Source organism: Hypanus sabinus, chromosome 21 (genome assembly GCF_030144855.1).
Source record: "Hypanus sabinus isolate sHypSab1 chromosome 21, sHypSab1.hap1, whole genome shotgun sequence".
NCBI lineage: Eukaryota > Metazoa > Chordata > Chondrichthyes > Myliobatiformes > Dasyatidae > Hypanus > Hypanus sabinus.
Genome location: NC_082726.1, coordinates 69,619,545 through 69,632,502, shown reverse-complemented (window position 1 = coordinate 69,632,502; position 12,958 = coordinate 69,619,545). Strand labels below are relative to the sequence as shown.

General features: G+C 39.1%; 1 protein-coding gene across 1 annotated transcript in view; it reads left to right on the top strand.

Annotated features, from left to right (window-relative positions):
• Nucleotides 1–12,612, top strand: part of LOC132379181 (vinculin) — a 293,243-nt gene extending 280,631 nt beyond the window's left edge. Inside the window, exons 19-21 of the mRNA XM_059946852.1 lie at nt 2,444–2,647; nt 2,974–3,078; nt 9,840–12,612. Coding sequence (XP_059802835.1) covers nt 2,444–2,647; nt 2,974–3,078; nt 9,840–9,986 — 456 coding nt within the window. The 3' untranslated portion in view covers nt 9,987–12,612. The remainder of the gene's footprint in view (nt 1–2,443; nt 2,648–2,973; nt 3,079–9,839) is intronic.
• The last annotated feature ends 346 nt before the right edge of the window (nt 12,613–12,958 follow it).

The following is a 12,958-nucleotide window of genomic DNA, read 5'->3' as shown; positions in this document are numbered from 1 at the left end:
GTTTTGGAAAATACTATTCGTACCTTTAAAAGAAGCAAATAATGTGTTTCAGTTCATTCTTCACGTACAAGTTTAAGTAGGGTTAGGCTGATAGGCATTCTTATTGAAAAGAAAATGAATGTTTTGGAATCATGATGGCAAATTTAGGGAACAGGATCCATGGCGCAACAACAGGTTAACAATGGCTAATTAGTAAATTTGCAGATTACATGAACATTGGCAGAGTTGTGAATATTGTGGAATGTTGTGAAATGATACAGCAGGATATAGATCAGTTGAAAAATAAGCAGAAAAATGACAGTTTAATCTGGACAAGTGTGAAGTTTTACAATATGGGAGGTCAAATGTCTGAGGAAATTAACCAGTAAATGGCAGGATTCTTGTGGACATTGATGCACAGAAGGATCTTGGTGGGATCAGTAAGTCTGTAGTTCATTGAAAGTGGTAACACAAGTGAATAGGCTGAAGTCAGTGAATAACCTGCTTGCCTTCAGCAGTCACGGTTTTGAGTATAATAGTTGACAAATCAAAATACAGCTGCGAAAGATGTTGGACAGGCCACATTTGGAGTGTTCTGTGCAATTCTCATCACCACAATGCAGGAAGAATGTGGAGGCTTTGGAGAGGGTGCAGAAGACATTCACCAATATGCTGCTTGGATTAGTGTATTCACAGTAAGGGAAAGCTAGACAAATTTGGATTATTTTCTCTGGAGGATCAGAAGCTAATGGGCATCCTGATGGGCATTATAAAATCATGGGAGGCCTAGCGTAGATAGTCAGAGTCCTTATTCCCAGTGTGGGAATGTCAAATACCAAATGCATAGATTTAAGATGAGTGGGGAATGAGTTTTAAAGGATATGTACAAGGTAAGTCTTGTTTTTATTTTACACAGAATGCACTGTCAGTTGGTGGAAAAATTAAGACTGGCACATAGGCAGGAGATGGAGGAATATAGACCATGTGTAAGCATATGCGATTAAAGTAAATTGACATCATGTTCAGACAGACGTTGTGGGCCAAAGGGCCTGTTCTTGTGCTGTACAGGTCTATGTGCAAGCTATTCTCCCGTATCTAGGAAGAGGAGAGTATTCCAGGAGACTTAATGAAATACTGGTGGGAAATTAGGGTTTTTTAAAATGCCTGGATAAATATTTCACTGTCTTGAAAGCCTTTAAAGAAAGATTTAAGAAGTATATGTGAGGTTTGCTTTCTTGTTAACAATCTCACATGAGCTGACGTATGCCCCATTTAGTTTTGAGTTCTATGTAATAGTTGTTGAAAGGACCACTGGAAGCTTTGAAGAAGTAAGTTTTTGGATTTTTATGGAAGGTCAAATTCGTTTGTACACTGCCATTAGCCTGCATTATTCCACTTCATCAACCTCACTTTCTCTCACCTGAGGACTCTTGCTAAAAATATAACTGACTCAAATGTTGAACCACACACCAAAAAGATACATTGGGTCATTCTTTCCCCCATTTGGAATTTGCTGGATAAACACAAATAAGATCTGTCACTGAATTTTTTTGTAACTCTGAATAGGATAATTTTGGCATTTGATTCTTGTTGTTTACACCACCTGCTATCAGAATCTACTTGTGATCATCATCCTCTAATTTACCAATAAGTTCAGAGTGATCCCACCTAAAGACCACTGAATTATAAGTGACTGATATAGCTTTAATGTATCAATTTCCTGTTAGATTCAGACGGAGAATGCACATTTCACTTCCTGCTGTAAGCCTGGGTAACTAGTTACTGGCCACATCAAGATAAGTGGAACTGAACTGAAAGTCAAATCCATGACTAACTGGTCTCTGCTGCTCATAATTCCTTATCTATGTGGAGATATAGAGCTAATTTTATTTATACATGCAGCTTTCAGATGTATAATAAAAATTGAATTATTTCTCATTATACATCGATTTAAAAAAAAATAACATATGCAATTTTACCATGGTTATAGCTATCTAATTCTATCATTTTTGTTACTATATCTATACCTATTGGGGTGAATGTGCTTTGCAGTGAAGGTATTTTTGAGCTGGCACATTTAAATGCAACTGAATGTACTTTGGTTTTAAGTTAATTTCAAATAGGATTGAAATTATCAATAGGTAGTTTTGTCCCTGAAGGTCCATTATGCTATTGAAAGCTTGGCTTAGAATGTTCTTTTAATCTTTGAGCATTGAAGGTTATTTTTAAAATTGTGGATTTAAAGTGCCCTTTAAATGGGTAATACCAGCCTGGAAAATTGTACCAAAAAAATGAATGATTATTTCTGACAATAAAAATAAATTTTAAATTCCCATATGGCTTTAATAGGTTTGGACTGTGAACTGATTGAGGAAATTGTATAAAATGTAATGATTGAGGCTATGTACTTAATTTTTCAAAACAAAAGATCTGGCAAATGTTTAATTGTCATTTTGTTCATCAGGGTAATGACATCATCGGTGCTGCTAAGAGGATGGCCTTATTGATGGCAGAAATGTCTCGGCTGGTGCGTGGTGGGAGTGGAAACAAACGTGCTCTTATTCACTGTGCTAAGGACATAGCCAAGGCATCCGATGAAGTGACAAGACTGGCAAAAGAGGTTGCCAAGCAATGTACTGATAAGCGAATCAGAACTAATCTCCTTCAGGTATACTAAATTAACTGAAAGATGGAAAGTATTGGGTTAAGATTTATTTCATCCATAGGAACAACATATTTTGAAATACCTCTTTTGTATGTTCAGACTATCCAAGTTCTATAGGAAGAATTTGACAAAGAAACTTTTATCAAGCTTTTCCAATAATTAAACTTTACAGAAAAACACGATTGTGGTTTTTGGAGTCATTCTCATTTTCTAAGGTGGGAAGAATTCAATCGTGACCATGTCCACAGTACAAGACAAAAGCAAACCAATTGAAGTTCAGTAATGTATAGTTTTCCTGCTGCTCATTTACTTTATTTGGTTAATCACAGGTGTGTGAACGTATTCCAACTATCAGCACACAACTTAAAATTCTCTCCACTGTCAAAGCTACAATGTTAGGGAGGACCAACATTAGTGAGGAAGAATCTGAGCAGGTGAGATCTTTTAATCAATTACTGAAATGATGGTGAAGTTCAAATTAACCTGGAGACTGCAAACAAACTACTGGAGGACCTCAGCTGCTCAAGTGGCATCTGTTAAGACAAAGGAATAATTGATGTCATGAGCAATTATTTTGCCTCCATAGATGTTGTTTCTGTGCTTAGAACTCCTCCAGTAGTTCTTAGCTTCAAACTAACAGGAAAGTTTGTTTTGCACTACTGTAGTGGCATTGACACCACTACTAGTTAATATTTAAGATCTCTTAACACTATGAATTTTATTTTGATTTTATTTATAACTTTAAGTGGTACGTGTGTTCCTGACATGAAGCAGACACTATGAAAATACAGTCTGCTGCTGAGAAAGGAAACAATTAGGCTGCATTAGGAGCAATGGACACAATAGATGACCCCAACAGATTCGCAGGTGAAGTGTTGTCTCACCTGGAAGGACTGTTTGGGGTCCTGAATGGAGGTGAGAGAGATGGTGAATGGACAGATGTAGCACTTAGGCAACTTGCAGGGATAAGTGCCTGGAGGGGGATTAGTGGGGAGGGGAGGTAAAGATATGTTTAGTAGTAGGATCCCTTTGAAGATGGCAAAAGTTGTGGGGGGATAATGTGTTGGATGCAGAAGGGATGGTATGTAGGGACTGTTATCACTGTGACTCTTATCACTCTAATCACTCTTATTACTGGGGTAAATGGAGATGTGGGTGAGGGCAGCATCAATAGTAGAAGGAGGGAAATACTATTCTTTAAAGGAAGAGGACATCTCTGATGTCCTGGAATGGAGTCCTGGGCCATTTTCCTATGGTCCACTCTCTTCTCATCAGATTCCTTCTTCAGTTCTTGACCTTTCCCACCTCATCCATTACCTTCCTACTAGCCTCTTTCCTCCCCTCCCCACCACCTTTTTATTCTGGTGTCTTCTCCTTCCTTCTCAGTCCTGAAGAGGGGTCTCGGCCCGAAGTGTCGACAGTTTACTCTTTTTCCATAGAAAATTGGACCTGCTGAGTTCCTCCAGCATTTTTTTTTTGTCTTTGTGTGTGTGAATTTTTAAATTATTTCTATAAAGTCGCCTCTTATTCTTCTGCATTCTAAGAAATAAAAACATAGCCTGGTCAAACGCTTCCTATAACTTGGGCTCTCTAGTCCTGACGACATGGTCATAAATCTTCTTTGCACTCTTTCCAGTATAGCCACATCTTTCCTATAATAGGGTGACCAGAACTATACACAGTACTCCCAAGACATACACAACTGCAACACAATGTCCCAACTCCTGTACTCAGTACCCTGACTGAAGACCTATGTGCTAATCATCTTTTTCATAACCTTGCCTACCTGTGGCATGGCTTTCGGTGAACAATGCACTAGTGCTCCTAGGTCTCTCTGTACATTCACACTCCTTGGAGCCCAACCATTCATAGTACAAGTCCTGGGTTAGTTTAACTTTTTAAGACACTGCTCTGAGCACGTATTTATTGAAATCCATTTGCCACATCTTGGTAACTTTCTCCACTATCAACAAATTTTGTGTCATCTTAAACTTATTGATCAAGCCTTCATCATTTACAACCAAATCATTGTATAAAACAATGACTAACAAGGGACCCAATATTAATCACTGTGGCACACTAGTCACCGAGAAACAACCTTCAATCACAAATCCCTCTGCTTGCTACCACTGGGCTAATTTTGAATCCTTCAAAACCAGCTCACCTGGATTCTATGGGACTTAACCTTCCAGACCTTATGAAAGCCTTTGCTACATTCCATATGGATAAGCCACTGCCCTGTGCTCACTCTTTTCATTATCTCTCCAAAAAACTGTTTAATTATGATTTTCAATGTAGAAAGCTATGCTGAATCCTCCTGATCGTACTTTGTCTTTGTAAATGCTGGTAAACCCTTTCTCTCAGAATTCCCTCCAGTACCTTCCATGCTTCTGATGTCATACTGATGATCAGCCTATAGTTACCTGTCTTGTCCTTGCTACCTTACTTTAAAAATATAGATTTGTGAACTTCACCATGGCTAACAATGAAGTAAATATCTCTACAGGTATTTGAAGTTTTCCTCTCTGGCTTTCTACACAGTCCAAGGTTGCAAATACCTCCACCCTGGTAATATGAATGTCCTCCAAAATACGTTTGTATTTTCACTCGTTTCTCTTATCTCTTGAGCAACCATTATTTTCTCTTCTGTAAACAGAGAAGAAATATTTATTAAAAAGGCCACCTATCTCTTGCGGCCTGAGAGGTAGGTGACCCTGCTGATTTCCAAGGGACCAACTCTCTCTCTGACCACCCTTTTTCTCTTAATGCAGTTATAACACTTCTTGAAATTTTTCTTAAGCCTACCTGTCAGGTCCATTCATAATTTCTCTTTGCCCTCCTGATTTTGTCCTTAAACTTTTTATAGAACCATAGAACACTACAACACAGAAAACAGGCCTTTCGGCCCTTCTAGTCTGTGCTGAAACTTTATTCTGCTAGTCCGATTGACCTGCACCCAGTCCATAACCCTCCAGCCCTCTCCCATCCATGTATCTTTCCTATTCTTAAAACTTAAGAGTGAGCCTGCATTTACCACATCAGATGGCAACTCGTTCCAGATTCCCACCACTCTGAGTGAAGAAGTTCCCCCTAAACCTTTCCCCTTTCAGCCTAAAGCCATGTCCTCTTCATATTTATCTCTCCTAATCTAAGTGGAAAGAGCCTACTTGCATTTACTCTGTCTATACCCCTCATAATTTTGTAAACCTCTATCAATTCCTCCCTCATTCTTCTATGCTCTAAGGAATAAAGTTCTAACCTGTTCAATCTTTCCCTGTAACTCAACTCTTGAAGACCCAGCAATATCCTAGTAAATCTTCTCTGCACTATTTCAATTTTACTGATAACCTTCCTGTAGTTAGGTGACCAGAACTGCACACAATACTCCAAATTTGGCCTCACCAATATCTTATACAACCTCACCATAACATCCCAACTCCTATACTCAATACTTTGATTTATGAATGCCAGGATGCCAAAAGCCTTCTTTACAACTCAGTCTACCTATGACATCACTTTCAGGGAATAATGTATCTGAACTCCCAGATCCCTTTGTTCCTCTGCACTCCTCACTGCCCTACCATTTACTGTGTAAGTCTTACCTTGATTTGTCCTTCCAATAGCAACAGCTCACACTTGTCTGCATTAAATTCCACCTGCCATTTTCTGACCCATTTTTCCAGTTGGTCCAGATCCCTCTGCAAGCTCTGAAAGCCTTCCTCGTTGTCCACAATGCCTCCAATCTTAGTGTCATCAGCAAACTTGCTGATCCAATTTACCACATTATCATCTAGATCAGGGGTGTCAAACTCATTTTAGGTCACGGGCCGAATTGGGCAAAATGCAGCTTCCTGCGGGCCGGATCAGTCGGGCGCTTGCGAACGCAGCTTTCATTGCCTCTGTTTTTTCAGCCTGTTCTCATGTATCTCAGTCTCTGCTATAACTACAAAGTGTTTCACTTCACAAATTCCGTTTCTTATGAAGAAGACTGCTGAGCAAGCATTATTTTTATGATTGGTATTAACTTACAATCATAGGCTTCATATCGCCAGGCCATTAATAATTAAAATAATAGATCTATCTAAAATGATCTCGCGGGCCAGATATAATTGTGTGCTGGGCCGGATATGGCCCGCGGGCCTTGAGTTTGATACCTATGATCTAGGTCATTGATATGGACAACAAGCAATAATAGTCCCAGCACAGCTCCCTGAAGCATACCACTAGTCACAGGCCTCCAGTCTGAGAAGCAATTATCCACTACCACTCCCTGTCTTCTCCCGCACAGCCAATTTTGAATCCAGTTTACAAACTCTCCATGGATACCTAGTGTCTGAACCTTCTGAACTAACCCATGTGGGATCTTGTCAAATGCCTTACTGAAATCCATGTAAACAATATCCACAGCGTTTCCTTCATCTACTTTCTTGGTAACCTCCTCGAAAAGCTCTACAAGATGCGTTAAACACGATCTACCACGTACAAAGCCATGCTGACTATCCTTAATGAACCCTTGGCTGTCCAAATACTTGTATATCTGATCTCAGAACACCTTCCAATAATTTACCTACTACTGATGTCAGGCTCACTGGCCTGTAATTCCGGAGCCTTTTTTAAACAACGGGAGCTACCCTCCAATCCTCTGGCACCACACCCGTGGCTAAGGACGTTTTAAATATTTCTGCCAGGGCCCTTGCAATTTCTACACTAGTCTCTCTCAAGGTCTGAAGAAATATCATGTCAGGCCTGGGGGATTTATCTACCTTGATGACTATACTCTATATATAGTCATCAAGGGATTCGCTCAAAACACACAAAATGCTGGAGGAACTCAGCAGGCCAGGCAGCATCTATGGAAAAAAGTACAGTTGACGTTTCGGGCTGAAGCACATAGGCAGGACAGGTTTCGGCCCAAAAAGTTGACTGTACTTTTTTCCGTAGATGCTGCCTGGCCTGCTGAGTTCCTCCAACATTTTGTGTGTGTAGCTTGGATTTCCAGCATTGCAGATTTTCTTTTCTTGTAAGGGATTGACTCATTCTAACTTCCTTCGTTCTCTAGACCAGAACCCTAGGAGTCAAGTCAAGTCACTTTTTATTGTCATTTCGAACATAACTGCTGGTACAGTACACAGTAAAAACAAGACAGTGTTTTTCAGGACCATGGTACTACATGAAACAATACAAAAACTACACTGAACTACGTAAAACAATACAAAGACTACACTAGACTACAGACCTACCCAGGACTGCATAAAGTGCACAAAACAGTGCAGGCATTACAATAAATAATAAACCAGACAATAGGTACAGTAGAGGGCATTAAGTTGGTGTCAGTCCAGACTCTGGGTATGGAGGAGTCTGATGGCTTGGGAGGAAGAAACTGTTAAATACTCTGGTCGTGAGAGCCAGAATGCTTCGGTGCCTTTTCCCAGATGGCAGGAGGGAGAAGAGTTTGCATGAGGGGTGCGTGGGGTCCTTTATAATGCTGTTTGCTTTGCGGATACAGCGTCTGGTGTAAATGTCTGTAATGGTGGGAAGAGAGAACCTGATGATCTTCTCAGCTGACCTCACTATCTGCTGCAGGATATTGCAATCTGAGATGGTGCAATTCCTGAACCAGGCAGTGATGTAGCTGCTCAGGATGCTCTGTAGAATGTGGTGAGGGTGGGGGGTGGGAGATGGACTTTCTTTAGCCTTCGCAGAAAGTAGAGATGCTGCTGGGCTTTCTTTGCTATGGAGCTGGTGTTGAGGGACCAGGTGAGATTCGCCACCAGGAAATTTGGTGCTCTTAACGACCTCTACTGAAGAGCCGTTGATATTCAGCGGAGAGTGGTCGCTTCGTGCCCTCTTGAAGTCAACAACCATCTTTTTTGTTTTGTTCACATTCAGAGACAGGTTGTTAGCTCTGCACCAGTCTGTTAGCCGCTGCACCTCCTCTCTGTATGCTGACCCGTCGTTCTTGCTGATGAGACCCACCACAGTCGTGTCATTGGCAAACTTGGTGATGTGGTTTGAGCTGTGTGCAGCACAGTCATGGGTCAGCAGAATGAACAGCATGGGACTAAGCAGACAGTCCTGGGGGGCCCCCGTGCTCAGTGTGATGATGAGGGAAATGCTGCTTCTGATCTGGACTGACTGAGGTCTTCCAGTCAGGAAGTCTATGATCCAGTTGCAGAGGGAGGTGTTCAGGCCCAGTAGGCTCAGCTTTCCAATCAGTTTCTGAGGAATGATTGTATTGAATGCTGAACTGAAGTCTGTGAACAGCATTTGAACGTGCGTGTTTTTTTTTGTCCAGGTGGGTTAGGGCCAGGTGGAGGGTGATGGCAATGGCGTCGTCTGTTGAACAGTTGGGACGGTACGCAAACTGCAGGGGGCCCAGTGAGGGGGGGTGGCAGGGTCTTGATGTGCCTCATGATGAGCCTCTCAACAGTTCGTGATGATGGATGTGAGTGAAACTGGACGGTAGTCATTGGGGCAAGATGGCTCATCAGCCAGGGTTCCCTAAACCCGCTAGGTTTTCCCTTCTGCCCCGGACTCTTTAAGTGAGCCAGTTTTAATGGAAAGGACCAAATGACAACTGGGAGGTTCGTAAGAGAGTACAATCAACGTCTGCTAGATCCTGTCTAGTTCCTCCAAAATTACCCCTGCTCCAGTATAAGAGCCAAATTTGTAGAATTTCAATCAGTATCTAAAAACTAATGGAATTATGGTTACAAGAGCCCAAGAGCTCCCTGACTGTCACTTCAGTTAGTGCTCAACCTTGTTCTCAAAGAGGAGGTCCAATATTACACCATCCAAGGAAGGCATTCTATGTACTGACTCAGAAAACGTTCATGGACAAATTTATGCAATGTTTTATATTCATACAAAGAAAGTTGACATGGCTAATAAGGTCTGTATTTGTTACCTATCTTCAACTGAAGGAGATATTGAATTACTGCAGGCAAGTAGAGGAGGTATTTTGCAGGGGATTGTTGATTTAAGTACCTATAACCCACAATGAAAAAAAGAATGGATAGAATTTTAATAGTGACAAGTTTAAAACCAATGACTTGCCCTATCGATAGACTTTAAACCAGGCATGTTCATATAAAGTTGTAGGCAGTTTTATTGAAACTGCAATAATTTTTCAAGATCTTGTTGCTAACATTGCTTCTATTTAATGCTTATGTGACTGTTCAATATTTCTCGTCAGGCTACAGAAATGTTGGTTCACAATGCTCAAAATCTGATGCAGTCTGTTAAGGAAACTGTACGAGAAGCAGAGGCTGCATCCATCAAGATCAGAACAGATGCAGGATTCACACTCCGTTGGGTTCGGAAAACTCCATGGTATCAGTAAATAAACAAGTTTGCCTGGCCTGTTCATTTTGAAAAGAGGGAAGGAAAAATGGCCTTTGAGAAAGTAAATTGCTTTACATCAGTGCACTGGGAGAGTAAAGTGAAACAGAGTGGTATTGTGGTTTTAGTATTGACGTAATGTATCTTATCACATCGTTCAATAATACATAATCTTTGTTAATTATTAACTATATGTCTTGCATGTATGACACTATTAGAATTATGAAAATGTCTAGCATTGTTTTTACACTTATGCTTTACAGCTTTCCATTAAACCACTGAAAATGTGTATTTTTTCCAATATTTGTTACCAATTTTCCCTGCTGGTCTATAAATCATATTTTGCATGATATAGAAATAAGTGAAAGTTTCTCCATCTCCTGCCTTTCATACATTAAGCACTGGTGGCGTCTCAAATGATGAAAGTATGATCAGCCATAAATCAGTAAAATGCTATAATTGATTTATTTTACTTAAATTGATATATAACTTATTTCAGAGTCAACTTGTATAATTTGCCCAGCAGCCATATGTTCGATCTATCTTCACTCTGAAGTTTGATTCAACACTTCAGTGTACTTGCTGTGGGTAGGCTTGGATTACATTTGCAGAGTTGTGGAGGATGTGCTAGACTAATTATAATATTTGTACAAGTCCTGTTCTTAGTACTTTCATATCTGAACATTAACAATTGTCAAGCCAAAGACTGTGCATGGTAGATTTCTTTATGGAAGGCATTGTTTTGAGACAAGTGAACTATTAATCTCAGAGTATTGAATAAAATGTCAAAATCATTTTATCTTGCTATTGGGAATTGAAGAACAGTTTGTTAAATGTAAACACAATTGTGCTTTGAGTCATGGTACATACTATGCCTAGAAGAATTACTGTTAGAATTAGAAAACACACAATTGTAATGTGGGACTTCATCACAAACATTTGCATACAGTACTTTAACTGGAAATTGTATTATTTTGAGAACAGTTACATTCTGGACTAAATACATTGCAGGATTTGTTTTTGCTGGAACTGTTTCATCAGTCAGTGCGAAAGTCAGAATTTTCCCAGAGGTACTGTTTAATGTTGGTAAATGCAGACAAAATGCTTCACAAAATTGTGATATTGCTCAAATTCTTGCAAAGTTGAGAAGGTGATAAGCCCTTGTAAGATAATTAAGACCTGGTGGATAATGTTCTTGAAACTCAATCCTTTCTTGAACTTTATTATTAGGTACAAGAAATTGACAGTCTGGATATTTTAACCCAAAACATTTATGTACAATTGGTTCACAATATATTAATATGTTTAAAGGGATTGGAACAGGTTTTGAAAATCTATCATTATATATACTAAAATACTCAGGTTTTGACTTCTCACATTTGTAAAAATGAGTATTTTATCCATACTGCTAGTTTTAATACAACTATTTTCAGCACATTTAAAATTGCCAAGTTATTTCTAATGTGTGTCAGTAACTTTCAGTATTCACATACAAATACAGCAGTTTGTTGAAATTTGTACATTTCCCACAGTGAATCTTTATAGACAGTTTGTTCTGAGGGGAATAATGTATATTAAAGTTTAAAATTTAATTCAGAATTATTGGGGTAAGAAGATCAGATAATTTAAAGAAATATTATTGATGTTTAGCCTTACTTTCTTGTATATTTGTGCTCACTTATCTTTATTAAGACTGTTCAGTTACTTCCATAATTGTCTTATCATGCACCAGTTCAAGTTATGGCCTTAAATTTCCATACACTTCCTTAAAAATAGATTGCAAAAGGGTTGAGAAGTGCAACGTGTTCCTTTGGCTTCAATTCTGAAAGGGCCAATGTACATTTTCCTGCAAGAGTAGGTCTTGACAGGAGGCCAAATCTACACAAAGAATGCAAATTATTTCATTAGAATCCTGAGTATTCATTTTGCAAACAGTATCCACTTGTTTTTGCTGAAAGTTGCACAATCTTGGCTTCCTTTCACAGCAGATATTAATGCATGAAATTATAGCAACAGTTGTAAATATGCAGATTTTTATCAAGCATTCTTGAAATTGTACTCTGTCTTTCCTGGAATGTTTATTCTGTAATTTGGGTTATCCATGTGTAATTTTACTGTAATTTCCATCAAATCTACCATTAGTCTTTATGTACAATTTAATGAATGTACATGTCACACAAGGAACGACATGACCCTAAATGCAGGATTTAGTTAGAGCTTGCATTATGCTCAGGTACCCAATTCATGGTTGTAGTGCAAGATTGAGTTGGGTTTTATGATATAATAAATTTTTTGAATATGGTCATGTAGATAGAACATGTTTTCCTTCACAAATTGCAATTACTGCTTGGTGGACCTTGATACTGATTTCATAATCATATGACAAAGAATTGTGCAACAAAAAATATTCAATCATTTTAACACTGTCAAATTAATCACCTCTTGTATCAGAAATATCAGACTACTTTGGCTGGGAATATAATGCTTAATCTAATTTTAATTCTCTTCAGTCACTTTGGTTTGAACACAGTGAAACATTGGCTTTAGCAGGATTTGTAACTTGTTAAAGTTTACTTATTTGCTACATTAAGTGCCTGCAGTTTTAAAATAAAGTATTTTTAACATTTTATTCTTTGTCTGCTTCCTTTAATTAAATATAAATTTGTGAGCTCAGATAAATGTAGAGAGTAGCCAATGTTGTTGCTTTGTTCAAGAAAGGAAAATGAGATAATCCACTAGATTATAGGATGACAAATCTCACATCATTGAAATGGGTGTAGGGGGCAGGTTTCAGATTTCTAGATCATTGGGACATCTTCTGGGGCAGGTGGGACCTGTACAAGAGAGATAGGTTACACCTGAACTACAAGGGGACCAATATACTTGCAGGGAGGTTTGCTAGTGTTATTGGGGAGGGTTTAAACTAGATTTGCAGGGGGATGGGAACCAGAGTAGATAGTGGAACAGGGGTAA